Genomic DNA, 12,829 nt, shown 5'->3' on the forward strand with positions numbered 1-12,829 from the left:
CCCCTGCAGCCCAGATGAACCGCGTCAATAGCCTCTTGAACCAGATCCCCAGCGGTATCCACCGCAGCAACAACCCCGGCCCGCCGGGGCCCACCGGACCCCCCGGCTTGCCGGGACCGCGCGGAGAGGTGGGCCCCTCCGGAAGGAGCGGTTTCCCTGGAAACCCGGGACTGCCGGGACAGCCCGGGGAGCCGGGGCCGGCTGGAGAGAAGGGCGAGCCGGGCGTGGCGGGAATCGGACAGAAAGGCCCTCGAGGACCCCCAGGTAGGCTTTGACCGGACATTATTGTGAATACGATGAAACACGGTGGACAACTTTGTAATCTTGGGTGACGTCACTCCCGCCAGGCCCACCGGGAGAAAGCAGGACGGGTCCCCCCGGGCCGACGGGCTCCACGGGATCTCGCGGCCCTCCCGGCCGTCCCGGTTACGCCGGCGCCCGCGGCGCCCCAGGGGCGGCCGGCTACTGCGACTCCACCCAGTGCGCGGGCATTCCTTACAACGGTCAAGGATACGCGGGTAAGTAGGCGGGCCCACGTCGCTGCAGTCAAAGAATTCCTTTGTGCCGCACGTCACCCAATGTCACGCGATGGATGCGGTTTAGTACGTAGTCGGGCGCGCGTGCGTGATTCCTGACGCCGTGTGCTGTGCTGCTCGTTGCAGGTTCCGCGTAGTTTTTCTTTGCCGCCTGCGCCGCTTTCATGACTTCCCGAAACGCTCTCGAGACGTTTGAGGGAAGCGCTAACAAACTTTGCTGCACCAACAAACAACAAACAACAGCAACAAACAGCAACAAACAGGAACTAACCAACAGCAAACACGGGCGGCGGCCATTTCGTGGCCCCTTTGCATCTTGCCGGCAAAAGACCACCAGGAGCATGCCGACCACGATGACGACCGCCACGACACCGATTACAGCCGGAACGAACGAGAACGTACTAACCCACGTGGAAATGAACTGTTGATGCTTTGTTGCCTAGCAACCCTCAACCTAGCGCTTGCCAATGCAAACAACAAAAGTGCTCATACAGTGAACCCCCGTCACCGCCACCTATTTCCTCATGCAAGTCGCCATAGTTGCAGTCTTTGCAATTGTCTGGATTCATACTTTTAAGTTAATAGGCATGTCATCGTGGAACGTAGCCGTCACTTCGATTGACCTGAAATCAATTGGCGAAGGGGGGGTTCACTGTATTCGACAACATCCTGATGATGATGCATGTCTGATGTGACGCAAGAACTTTCAAAGGTCCTCAGGGTCCCTCCGGAGGTTCGTGTACACACGTTCGTGTTGCACTTTGCACCAACGGAAAGCCAAAGAAAAAGCTGCCGCCGTGCATAGTGCTGACTGAACGAATGAATGTTGACTAACACGCTTGATTGACATGCAAACTCGCTGCAGTCGCCCCGCCCTCTCCTCCAAAGCCCGCCTACTAACAACCAAATGACTCAAATGGGAAATTGTGGACCTTGTTGCCATGACGACAACTTCAACAAGGAATGCTGTGTGAGCAGGCGGCTCTCCATCGGTGCCCGACAGCCGGCCGGTGGCCCCGCATCCCGACGAGGACCAATCGGCCGAGAGGCGACGTCGGAAGCGTTCGCTAGCCGCCGACGTTCCATCTTAGACGTTCTCCATCTTCATCGTCGTTTGTTGTGATGAACACCTCCGCAACGTTTGCCTGTGTGTGTATGTGTGTGTGCGTATTGATCATGTGTGTGTGCGTCAAATTTTGTAACATATTTGCTTTGTGTTTTGTATCCGCCATCACGCGCGCAATGCTGCAGCAAAAGCTCTTACGCTAGCGACTATTTATCAGCACTCCTTATTAGCCACTTTCTACCTGTAAAGCTCATGTAGCCACGCCCCTCATTTGCATGTCTGATGTTAATTTTGTTTCAGATTGTCAATCAAAAAGACAACTTTTTATTTATTTCTCACACAAGGAAAAAAAAGCTTTTTTCAATAAAACCACTGAAAACACACAGGATTCCAACCGTTTTGTGATGCTGTTTGCCTACTTGGGCTGGGGGAAAAAAACAAGTTTGTGCTCCTGCTGAAGGAGCCACGTCTCAGACACGCGTCAACATCATAAACGCTGAAATGTTCCAAGTTCATTTTTGAAATATGATCAACGAACGCCTGCAGCATGAGCTGCTCAGAGGCTGGCCATCTCTAGCGCGCTTGACTCTATAAATTAGTCGGAAAATAATTTTAAAAAATGGTTAGATCGCGGATAGAGCACGCTTCCTTTGACATTTGATTATTTATGTTGTTGTTTTTCTTCATTGGCATTCCATCAGCTGTGTCTTTTGTCAAAGGCGTCATAATACCATGCAATAAATTCATAACACTCTTTCAAAATAAAATATCCAGCTCGTACCAAGCGACAGGAGCCAGACGTTATTCATAAAATATTAAAATGGGTAACGTGATTAACGAGTGGTATGTGGGAGACGTCAATAGTTGGGAAAATTGTTAAATGCCTCACCGGGTTGAACGACAAGTAAAGTCTTATGCTCTTACTTTGTCAAGTGTAAGCGGAAATGTGCGTGTCATTCCCGGAGTTTGCCGTGTGGCGCGCTTATGTTGGTCAAGATGGCTGCTGCGGCTGTTGTTTGGGCTGAAGAATGAGATGAGCATCGCCTGACAAAACATCCGATCCAAATCCACCGACACTCCGACAGAAGAATCGTCGGCCAGAATAACTCCCAAGATCATCTGGATCCGAACGACGTCATTCCTTCGGTAAACATTTGTGGCCGCCTTCGAATGGCCACCAAGCATCCTTGAAACGCTTGATTGACACTTCGCCCATTAAAAGCGCTTGACAGAGTCGAACATGTGTTTTATTGGCAAGGTTTTTATTTATATTTGCTTTCACGCGTTTATTTATTACTGCATGACTGCGTCATTGCCATTCCTTTTCAATGTCACCGAAAGCTCAAAGGTTATTTTCGACGACGTTGAGCGCTTCCATGGGCGTCATCTTGGCAGCTGAAATACTCAATTTAGTTTAATTTCTAGTTGCAGATGGATTATCGAGCAGATTTGCTCATACATTAAATTATTTGTTAGTATATAATTTTCTTTGGGTGTAACGAGACGTTTGCGTGATGGCTCGCTGCCTTGTGTTGCCATGGTAACAATACGTCAGTCATGATTTCATATTTGACAAAGCGATGTCATTTTATGCTAATAAACTTAATTTGGTTGTATATTCATTTCGATGCTTTTCACACATTGATATATTGATTAATGTAAAGGTGCGGGCAGCGACAGGTGCATGACGGCATCACTAACGCGCCCCCTGCAGGCGGCCTTATGTGGGTTTGTCAGATGTGCCTGCAGGGGGCGCAGTGACAGCTTGTATGATATGTGTGCGTGAGCAGGAGCTGCGCCCTTTGAGAACTTGCCAAAATGGACACCACCACTTCCATCAAGATGACCACGATGGCCATCCAGAAGCTGTTTGGCCACGTGGAGGAGGAGAATCTCACAGCGTTGCGAGACCACCTGGACCGCTTCAAGGAAGTGGATGGACGCAGCGACGTACGTGCTAATTAGCGCTGAATGACTGCATTTGAGGAACTATCTCGGCCCCCTGTGTAAAACTACCTGTTTTGTGGTGGTCAGAATGGGCAGACGCCGCTGATGCTGGCTGCCGAGCAGGGGAGCCTGGAAATAGTGCAGGAGCTCATCCGGCGAGGAGCCAATGTCAATCTGGATGACGTGGTGAGCAAAACAGATGGGGTTGGGGAGCATGCTGTTGCCAAGCAACAAGATAGGTGCTGATGATGGCATGGTAACAGCGGGTTATGTGTAAAACTGTGGTTGCGTTGCTTATGTGTGGTCAGGACTGCTGGTCGGCCCTGATCTCAGCCGCCAAGGAAGGTCACGTGGAGGTGGTGAAGGAGCTTCTGGAGAACAGCGCCTACATCGAGCATCGCGACGTGGTGCGCCTCCCGTCCGTCTCGGGTGCCGGCCGCTATGTGATGTCATTTAAGTGAGGCCTTTGTGTGGCAGGGAGGATGGACGGCGCTCATGTGGGCCTCGTATAAAGGTCGTGTGGATGTCGCCAAGTTGCTGCTGGAGCAGGGCGCAAACCCCAACACCACCGGACAGGTAGCACGTTGCACATGAAAACATCACGCTAGAAAGAGTCCAAATGGGCCACTATTTGCTGGTCCCTAGCAGTACAGCGTGTACCCCATCATCTGGGCGTCCGGGCGAGGTCACGCCGACGTGGTTAAACTCTTGCTGGACAGCGGCGCCAAAGTCAACTGCTCCGATAAGGTGACATACATGGACACTCGCTGGGTCGCACTTTCACGCTCACATTCTGAACGTGTGTTAGTACGGGACGACGTCCCTGATCTGGGCGGCGAGGAAAGGCCATTTGGACTGCGTCATGCACCTGCTGGAGAACGGCGCCGACGTGGACCAGGACGGAGCGGTAAGCGGCAGTATCCGCCGCCGCCGGCGCCGACTCGACACTGACGCCTCGCCTCCCGGCAGAACTCGATGACGGCGCTGATCGTGGCGGTGAAAGGCGGCTTCACCAACGTGGTGAAGGAGCTGCTAAAGCGCAACCCCAACGTCAACATGACGGACAAAGACGGCAACACGGCGCTGATGATCGCTGCCAAGGAAGGCTACACCGAGATCGTGCAGGACCTTCTTGACGCCGGCACCTACGTCAACATTCCCGACCGGGTGAGGCGCCGCCGCCGCCGTCACGCCTTTTCTTTTGAGATCATTAAATGTGCGCACACAGAGTGGCGACACGGTGCTGATCGGAGCGGTGAGAGGCGGTCACGTGGAGATCGTCAGAGCTCTGCTGCACAAGTACGCCGACATTGACATCCGGGGCCAGGTGAGTCATTAATGTTGACGATGAGCGACGACGATGACGATGACGATGGTGGGGTGCGTCTAGGAGAGTAAGACTGCGCTGTACTGGGCGGTGGAGAAAGGCAACGCCTCCATGGTGCGCGACATCCTGCAGTGCAACCCCGACACGGAGACGTGCACCAAGGTGAGATGCGCCGGCGCCGCGCACGGCCACAGGAAGTCACGGCCACGCCTCCGCTTCCCCCGCTTCCCCCTTTCAGGACGGCGAGACGCCTCTCATCAAAGCCACCAAGATGAGAAGCATCGAGATCGTCGAGCTGCTGCTGGATAAAGGGGCCAAGGTGTCCGCTGTTGACAAGGTCCGACGAGCTGACACATTTGGCCACACACGCACGGGCTGGTTTCTCCTCCTTCTCCTCTTTGTGATGGATTTGACGGCTGAATTTTTCTCCAGAGAGGAGACACGCCCCTGCACATCGCCATCCGTGGGCGCAGCCGCCGGCTGGCCGAGCTGCTCCTGAGGAACCCCAAAGATGGCCGCCTGCTCTACCGGCCCAACAAGGCGGGCGAGACGCCCTACAACATTGACTGCAGCCACCAGAAGAGCATCCTCACGCAGATCTTCGGCGCCCGTAGGTGTCGTTGGGCTCGGCCCGCCCTTGCCCGCTCTTGCCCGCTTACCGTCTCCGTTCTCCAGGTCACCTGTCGCCCACCGAGTCGGACGGCGACATGCTGGGCTACGACCTGTACAGCTCGGCCCTGGCCGACATCCTGAGCGAGCCCACCATGCAGCCGCCCATCTGCGTGGGGCTCTACGCGCAGTGGGGCAGCGGAAAGTCCTTCCTGCTCAAGAAGCTCGAAGGTGAGCATGCTCTCGGGCTGGCAGGCGGAGACCAGATCAGTACACGCGTGTGTTGTCCTCAGACGAGATGAAGACGTTCGCGGGCCAGCAGATGGAGCCGCTGTTGGGCCCGTCGTGGCTGGCGGCCGTCCTGACGTTGCTCCTGTGCGGCATGGTGGCCTTGGTTCTGGGCTTCACCTTGGACCCCAAGCTGGCCGTGGCCGTCTCGCTCAGTCTGCTGGCGCTGCTCTACATCTTCTTCGGTGAGCTCCTCCGCCGCACGCCAGCACCGCACGCCTCCACCTTATATAAGCCTTCTTCTTTGTGGTCGGCAGTGGTCATCTACTTCGGGGGCCGGCGCGAGGGAGATAACTGGAACTGGGCGTGGCTCCTCAGCAACCGCTTGGCCCGCCACATCGGCTACCTGGAGCTCCTCCTCAAGCTCATGTTCGTCAACCCGCCGGAGCTTCCGGAGCAGAGCGCCCGAGCGCTACCCGTCAGGTAACGACCACCCGACACTGCGCTGTTGCGCTGATGTTGTTGTGATGTCATCACGATATCGCGGTCATGTCACGCCGCAGGTTTCTCTTCACCGATTACAATCGACTGTCAAGCGTCGGCGGCGAGACGTCAATGGCCGAAATGATCGCCACGTTGTCCGACGCGTGCGAGAGGGAGTTTGGATTCCTCGCCACTCGCCTCTTCAGGGTCTTCAAGACGGACGAGGCGCCAGGTACACGCTTGCCCGCGAGCGCCCCCCTTAGAACGCTCGGACGACAAGTTGTTGCGGTTGCAGGAAAGGGCAAGTGGAAGAAGACGTGCTGCGTGCCGTCCTTCATGCTGTTTGCGCTGGTGATGGGCTGCCTGGTGAGCGGCGTGGCGCTGATGGCCGTCTTCCGGGTGCGCAGCCACAACCACACGGTCAACGGCGTCCTGATGGCGCTGGGCGGCGTGGTGGGCGTGGCCCTCCTGCTCAACTGCCGCACGTGGTGGCGGGTCTCCAACTCGGTGCTCAACTCGCAGAGGAAGCGGCTGCACGGCGCCGCCAACAAGATGCACAAGCTCAAGAGCGAAGGCTTCATGAAGGTCGGAAGGACTTCACCGGCGCACGGGGCAATGTCGGGCGCCACGGATCGGCTGAAGCGGACTTTTCTTGCAGGTTCTGAAGTGCGAAGTGGAGCTGATGGCCAGGATGGCCAAGACCATCGACGGGTTCACGCAGCACCAGACCAGGTTGGCGGTGGTCATTGACAGCTTGGACGCGTGTGAGCAGGACAAAGTTCTGCAGATGCTCGACACGGTGAGAGCAGATGACAGTGAGGATGAAAGTTTGGGAGTTTTTTAACCATCTTGGCATGTCCACACAATCCCGCAGGTGCGAGTCCTGTTTTCCAAAGGTCCCTTCATCTCCATCTTCGCCAGCGACCCGCACATCATCATCAAGGCCATCAACCAGAACCTGAACAGCGTCCTGCGAGACTTTGTCAACGGACACGACTACATGCGCAACATCGTCCACCTGCCCGTCTTCCTCAACAGCAGAGGCCTGTCCAGCGCCAGGAAGATGGGCAGCGGCGGCGGCGGCGGCGGCAGCGGCGCACCCGCCAACGGCGATGCCGCCAATGTCGATTGCGCAGGGTGGCACGAGGAGCTGGACCGCAAGTTGTCACAGCACAGCTTGGGAGAGCTCACCAAGAGTGGCAGCAAGGCCACCCTCACCCGTCGGGTAAGGTGACCGACCACCCAAGGAGCAACGTTGAAAACAGAAAAGCGCTTTGCAACCTCGCTGGCGTGCGCAGGACACCTTCCGGAGGCGCCAAGCGCAGCGCTCGGTGACTCGCCAGATGTCCTTCGACTTGACCAAGCTGATGGTGGCCGAAGACTGGTTCACCGACATCAGCCCGCAGAGCATGAGGAGGCTCCTCAACATCGTCTCCGTTACCGGTCAGCAGCGGGTCGCTCGCGCCGTGCGGGTGAGCGTTGTGGAGGCGCCCGCAGCCGACCGCTTCTGCTTTGACTGCGCGCAGGTCGTCTGCTGAGAGCCAATCAGATCGCCTTCAACTGGGACCGTCTGGCGTCGTGGATCAACCTGACGGAGCAGTGGCCCTACCGGACGTCCTGGCTCATCCTCTTCCTGGAGGAGAGCGACGGTGTTCCCGAGCAGGCCACACTCAAGAACATTTATGAGAGGCGAGCGCCGGCCGGCCGGCCGCCGCCGAGCGCTCGCTCGCGTCGTGCTGACTTTGGTCTCGCTCAGGGTGCTGAGGAACATCCCCACCACCAAAGACGTGGAACCGCTGCTGGAGATCGACGGAGACGTCCGCGCCTTTGAAGTGTTCCTGTCGTCGCGGACGCCCGTCCTGACCGCCAGGGACATTCGCACCTTCCTGCCCTGCACCGTCAACCTGGACCCCAAACTGCGGGAAATCATTGCCGGTACCTTGGCGCCGCTTTCTCCGTCATATCCTTCCTTCTCTGTTTCCTCCTCATTCCTTCTTCCTGCCCAGATGTGCGTGCGGCCCGTGAGCAGGTGAACCTGGGCGCCATCGGCTACCCGACCTTGCAGGAGGTCCAGCCCCGGCCCGTGTCCATGTACAGTCAGGTGTCGTCGGCGTGCTCGCCGTCCGCCTCCTTCAGCGGACCCTTCAACCCGGTGGCGGGGGCTGTGGTACCGCCACCGCCGCCGCCGCCTCACAGCAGCTACTACAGCGGCATGGGCGGACCCCAGCACCCGTTCTACAACAGGGTCAGTCGCCCATATACTTTAAAAACATATTTTCTTTGCTTTGATTTTTGCCAGTATATAACAATGGAGACTCATTGACTCATTTCCTCGTCCTTAATCAACACAAAGGAATTCTTTTTTTAGGAAGCACCCAAATCCGCTCTATAAGAATCGCCTCCATGTTCCATTGGCACGACGTCACGCCGCGGCTTCCCATCCATCGTTTGTCACGTTCATGTTTGATTTGCGTTGTGTTGATTTTCTTTCTGTCTCAGCCATATTTCCCCCACCACCATCTCCACCATCCGCCACGCCCCCTGGTGGCGGCCTACCCATCACACCTCCTTCCTCGCATGCTCGTTAAGAGCACGGCCCCCCGTGATGCCCCCTCGAGCGTAAGTACATCAGCCACATCCTCGCTTTGCCACCTCTCGTTGGTCTCAAACATCATTTGAACTCCGGATGATGACGACGACGATGATGATGTTGAGCCAAAGCGAACACGGACGCCGCTTTCCCCGCCGCCTTTGATCAATCACCAATCACAAGCTGCCGTCCGGTTTGTGTCTCAGGGCTCCGCCTCCGTGGCTTCGGGGACGCCGCCCACCCTCCTGAGCGCCATGACGACGGATGGCGTGTGCGAGCGCGTCAAGCAGATCCAGGGCATCGACCAGGCCATGTTGGCCGCGTACACCGCCACCATCAGGAAGGTGAGCGCCGCCCGTCACCGAGGTCCGACATTCCTTCATTGGACATTCATTCCATTTTGGTCGCCTTCAGGCCAACGTGAACGGACGAGTCCTGACGCAGTGCAACCTGGATGAGCTGAAAAAGGAGATGAACATGAACTTTGGGGACTGGCAGCTCTTTCGGGCCAGCGTGAGCACGACGCCCAAATGCCCGGCCCGCTAAGCGGTCCCGCCGTGCGCTGACCTCACTTTCTGTCCCCGCAGGTGGTGGAAATGCGTCAGCTGGAGAGCCAAGTGCTGTACGAGGAGGCCGCCAGCGAGCAAGGCAGCGTGACGGGCGGCCAGCCTGATGCGGGCCTGCGCCGAGCTGCGGCGCAAGCCCGCGCTGGCCACGCCCCCAGCGACGTGTCCCCGATGTACAGCTTCACTCTGAGCTTCGACGACCTCAGCATGATCGGCCTGGAGGAGTCGCAGCAGCCCAGACACGCCGGCGCGCATTGGATGGTCAGCAAACTCAGCCATAAGACCTCGACCCTGATTTTATTGGCGCTCGAAACTCATCAGTTTGTGTTTGTTTATTCCAGGGCGCCCCCCAGCGGACCGGCAGCATCACGAGCCTCAACTCGCAGGAGTCCAGCAACGACATCGTCAAATTGACGGATAAGCAGCAGGCCGAGTACCGATGCGCCTACCAGGAGTACATTGCCCAGATGGCCCAGTTGGAGGGTGCCGGCGGGGGCGGCGATAGACCGGTCCAGCCTCAGCCGGGGCACTTCATGACGCCGTCTTCAGACCAGGCCGGCAAGGACGGACCCGAGCAAGACGGACGCAAGGCCTTGGCGAGCAAGAGGAGCGGCAGTAAAGCGGCGTCTGACAGCGCCGACGGTGGCGAAGCGCTGGATCCCATCACCGAAGAAGACGAGAAGGGAGAACACGGGTCGTCCAAGTCCCTGTTGGCCCGCAAGACCTCGGCCGAGCGAGGTGGCCTTTTCGCGGGCGCCAAGGTGGGCGGCGACGGTCTGCGCTACCAGAAGCTGACCAGCGATGACGAGGAGTCGGAGGAGTCCGACACCCTGCTGCTGAAAAACGGCAAGGCCAAAGCGAGCGGCTGCTCCTTGGCCCTGAAAGGGAAGGACTACCTGTCGGACGCCACCTTGGATAAGAAGGACTCGTCCGACTCGGGCGTGCGCTCCAACGAGAGCTCGCCCAACCACTCGCTGCAGGACGAGGAGGCCGACCTGTCGCAGTCGCTGACGGAACGCAGTGACTTGATCCAGCTGAGCGAGGATGGCACCACCCGCAAGCAAGAGCCTCCCGCCGGCCTCCCCGCCGCCTTGCGGGACGCCGCCCAGCGGGACAGCGCCGAGAGCCGCATGTCTATCTGCAGCCCCGAGGAGGCCTGGCCCGCCACCCAGACCTGGAACCTGAACCGCTCGGCCGGCAGCGTGACGCTCAACAACAACACCAACGCTCAGCAGGGCGAGCGCCCCCGCCAGACGCCCCGCCGCGACGCCCCCGCCGGCGAAGCCATCATCCCGCCTGCATCCACGACCACCAGCACCACCCGGCCCGGCCCCGACAATGAAAACGTGCGAGTGGTCCACTTGAAGAGGGGTCTGAAGCCCGGAGACCCTCCCGAGGTCTGCACCATGACGGCCGATGCCGTCGCCTTCGGAGAGGAACGCGAGAGCATCCTGTGACCTTTTGCATGGCCATTCAGATTGTTCCAATTTGAAATATTTGCCATGTTAACATTGTGGGGATTTTGCAAGTCTCCTCACGTTTGCTGTTTGTGTTTGTAGATGTCAACTAGCTTGTCGTCGTGACGCATGATGGTGTTGGTGAGCTCAGCGGTCCCCGACCACCAGGCCTGGTCCGACCCTCCGTCCTCCATTTGGTACCCCACCACACATCCAGACTAAACCCAAAATAGTTGATTGATCATCAGAGTATCAAAAGTTTTATTTTGAAAATCAGGTGCGTCAAATTGCTCGTCTCAAGTGAGTCACAATTAAGTGACTCCAAATCTGGATTCAATTAAATTTAGCATCACGCTGACTTGCATTTTCACCCATTTGATTTTATTTTGGCCTGGCAAAATATTGGCGCACACAAAAAGTTGGGGACCGCTGCTTTAGATGTTCAATATGATGCTTGCAAAACAAAAAAAACATTTGTGATTGACACCCAATGTCGTGTTTGTGTCACCTTAGCTCCGTCCCCTGTGACTTGATGGATGTGATAGTTCAATATCAATAACTAAGGTTCTTAATGGAGTTACGTGTTATGACGTATTTGTCAAATGTGCTATTGTGCATGTAATGAAGAAGTACAAAGTTGCATGCAGTTGTGACGTCATTAAAGGGAAAAAACAAGATAGACTTGCATCCGATTTATTATTCCGTCACGCGTTTCCTTCTAGATTTCGCAAAACAGGAACAGAAATCAAACTTCGTCACATGACCAACACAAAACCTTCCAGCACTCAAAATGTGCGTTCAAAAAAAAGTTTTTTTTAGGTTTTCTAAAAACAACTGAGCAAATAAAAAGTCAACTCCCAGTGAAAAAGGGGCAAAGGTGGTTAAAAACGTCACTTTTTTTTTTTTTTTCCCCATCCCTCTTGGCTCAGAAGGTGAAGGGAAAGTCCGAGAAATCTCCGGTTATCATCCGGCTCAGTTCGGGCGTGCAGTGGTCTGGGAACTCAAAGTGGGACCCGTGACCCCGCTCGGTTCCACTCCAGTCCTTGTCCAAATCCTTGTCCACCAGAGAGAGGTTCAAGTTTGCTGGCTCCGAGGGGGCGGGGCTGACAGGGAACAGGTCGTCCCCGCAGCACGAGGAACTGGAGCCGGAGCGGGACCGGGATGAGGACGAAGAGTCCGGTGAGAGGGTTCCGCTGACCTGGCGCGTGTACAGCAGCCGAGAAAAATCTTCATCCGCTTCCGCGGCGGTTTCGTCGTCCGAGTCGCTGAAGTCTCGCTTGAGCACGAAACGGGCCCGTCGGTTCGGGTTCGGCTGCTGGCCGGCGCCCGAGGAGCCCGTCTTACTCTTTTTCTTGGGTCGGTACTTGTAGCCCGGGTGGTCGGCCATGTGCTGCAGGCGGAGCCGCTCGGCCTCGCGGATAAACGGAATCTTCTCGGACTTGTCCAAAGACTTCCATCGCTTCCCGAGCCGCTTGGAGATTTCGGCGTTGTGCACTTCCGGCGACTGCTGCATGATCTTCCTGCGCTCCATTTTGGACCAAACCATGAAGGCGTTCATGGGCCGCTTGATGTGAGCTGCAGCCGCCGATTTGCCAGCGTGCCGCTGCTGAACCATGGTCCCCCCCCGCCCAGAGTCACCTCCGACTTTCACCCTATTCATGCAGCCAGCCTGCACGCACGGTTCCGTTTGGGTGTGCAACCAGAGCGAGCGAGGAGCTTGTGGAGCGCAAGCAGACGCACACGAACCGGCCGGCGTCTTCGAAACATCTACCGGTATAGTGCGGGCGTAAGCCAATCGCAGCATAGCTTTCTGGTCGGACGCCCGCCTTTCTAGTCGTCTCGACCAATCGGAGCTCGGTTTTGTGTCATTTTCGTCTTCCCGCCTTTGTCGCTTTCAGAGCCAATCCGAGCTCAGCTCATCTATCAACCGCTTTTCAATGGGAAATAATCCAAATCAAACCAGCGTCATTGAATGAAAAAAAAAACTAAACTAAAATAATAAATAAAAAGTAATTTTCTC

The 12,829-nt window shown here is 56.6% G+C and overlaps 3 protein-coding genes across 11 annotated transcripts in view; 2 read left to right on the forward strand and 1 right to left on the reverse strand.

The window, feature by feature from the left end:
* Nucleotides 1-1,985, forward strand: part of col12a1b (collagen, type XII, alpha 1b) — a 34,340-nt gene extending 32,355 nt beyond the window's left edge. For 5 of the 6 annotated variants that reach the window (XM_049757692.2, XM_049757691.2, XM_049757696.2 and 2 more), the window contains 3 exons: nucleotides 10-264; nucleotides 348-518; nucleotides 1,515-1,985. In XM_049757692.2, the coding sequence (XP_049613649.1) occupies nucleotides 10-264; nucleotides 348-518; nucleotides 1,515-1,627 (539 nt within the window). In that variant the 3' untranslated portion in view covers nucleotides 1,628-1,985. Of the gene's footprint in view, nucleotides 1-9; nucleotides 265-347; nucleotides 519-662 lie in introns of all 6 variants that reach the window. The other variant, XM_049757697.2, reaches the window with a different exon arrangement.
* Nucleotides 1,986-2,554: 569 nt separating this feature from the next.
* Nucleotides 2,555-11,488, forward strand: kidins220b (kinase D-interacting substrate 220b). Of its 4 annotated transcripts, none has more exons than XM_049757731.1 (28): nucleotides 2,555-2,748; nucleotides 3,393-3,552; nucleotides 3,637-3,735; nucleotides 3,858-3,956; nucleotides 4,027-4,125; nucleotides 4,195-4,296; nucleotides 4,358-4,456; nucleotides 4,519-4,716; nucleotides 4,778-4,876; nucleotides 4,940-5,038; nucleotides 5,115-5,213; nucleotides 5,309-5,486; nucleotides 5,552-5,716; nucleotides 5,779-5,958; nucleotides 6,031-6,196; nucleotides 6,277-6,428; nucleotides 6,492-6,781; nucleotides 6,855-6,995; nucleotides 7,071-7,421; nucleotides 7,495-7,639; nucleotides 7,723-7,885; nucleotides 7,953-8,131; nucleotides 8,203-8,441; nucleotides 8,696-8,815; nucleotides 8,993-9,130; nucleotides 9,201-9,299; nucleotides 9,374-9,613; nucleotides 9,694-11,488. In XM_049757731.1, exons 2-28 carry the CDS (start codon nucleotides 3,421-3,423, stop codon nucleotides 10,807-10,809), a joined length of 5,187 nt encoding a protein of 1,728 aa, XP_049613688.1. In that variant the 5' UTR covers nucleotides 2,555-2,748; nucleotides 3,393-3,420; the 3' UTR covers nucleotides 10,810-11,488. The 4 variants fall into 4 exon arrangements, with proteins under 4 accessions (XP_049613688.1, XP_049613689.1, XP_049613691.1 ...); XM_049757732.1 differs by having other exon boundaries at nucleotides 4,198-4,296; XM_049757734.2 differs by lacking the exon at nucleotides 8,696-8,815 and having other exon boundaries at nucleotides 4,198-4,296.
* On the reverse strand, nucleotides 11,487-12,782 carry LOC125990508 (transcription factor SOX-11). The gene has a single exon (XM_049757782.2). It carries the CDS (start codon nucleotides 12,611-12,613, stop codon nucleotides 11,735-11,737), a length of 879 nt encoding a protein of 292 aa, XP_049613739.1. The 5' UTR covers nucleotides 12,614-12,782; the 3' UTR covers nucleotides 11,487-11,734.
* Between the last annotated feature and the right edge of the window lie 47 nt (nucleotides 12,783-12,829).

Source organism: Syngnathus scovelli, chromosome 20, assembly GCF_024217435.2.
Source record: "Syngnathus scovelli strain Florida chromosome 20, RoL_Ssco_1.2, whole genome shotgun sequence".
Taxonomy (NCBI): Eukaryota; Metazoa; Chordata; class Actinopteri; order Syngnathiformes; family Syngnathidae; genus Syngnathus; species Syngnathus scovelli.

Excerpts from the sequence above, each read along its gene's own strand:
- kidins220b (XM_049757731.1), top strand. The coding sequence starts at position 3,421 with ATGGACACCACCACTTCCATCAAGATGACCACGATGGCCATCCAGAAG. Across the intron at positions 5,487-5,551 it reads CACGCAGATCTTCGGCGCCC|GTCACCTGTCGCCCACCGAG; the intron begins GTAGGTGTCGTT and ends TCCGTTCTCCAG. Across the intron at positions 7,640-7,722 it reads CAACATCGTCTCCGTTACCG|GTCGTCTGCTGAGAGCCAAT; the intron begins GTCAGCAGCGGG and ends GACTGCGCGCAG.
- LOC125990508 (XM_049757782.2), bottom strand. The coding sequence starts at position 12,613 with ATGCTGCGATTGGCTTACGCCCGCACTATACCGGTAGATGTTTCGAAG.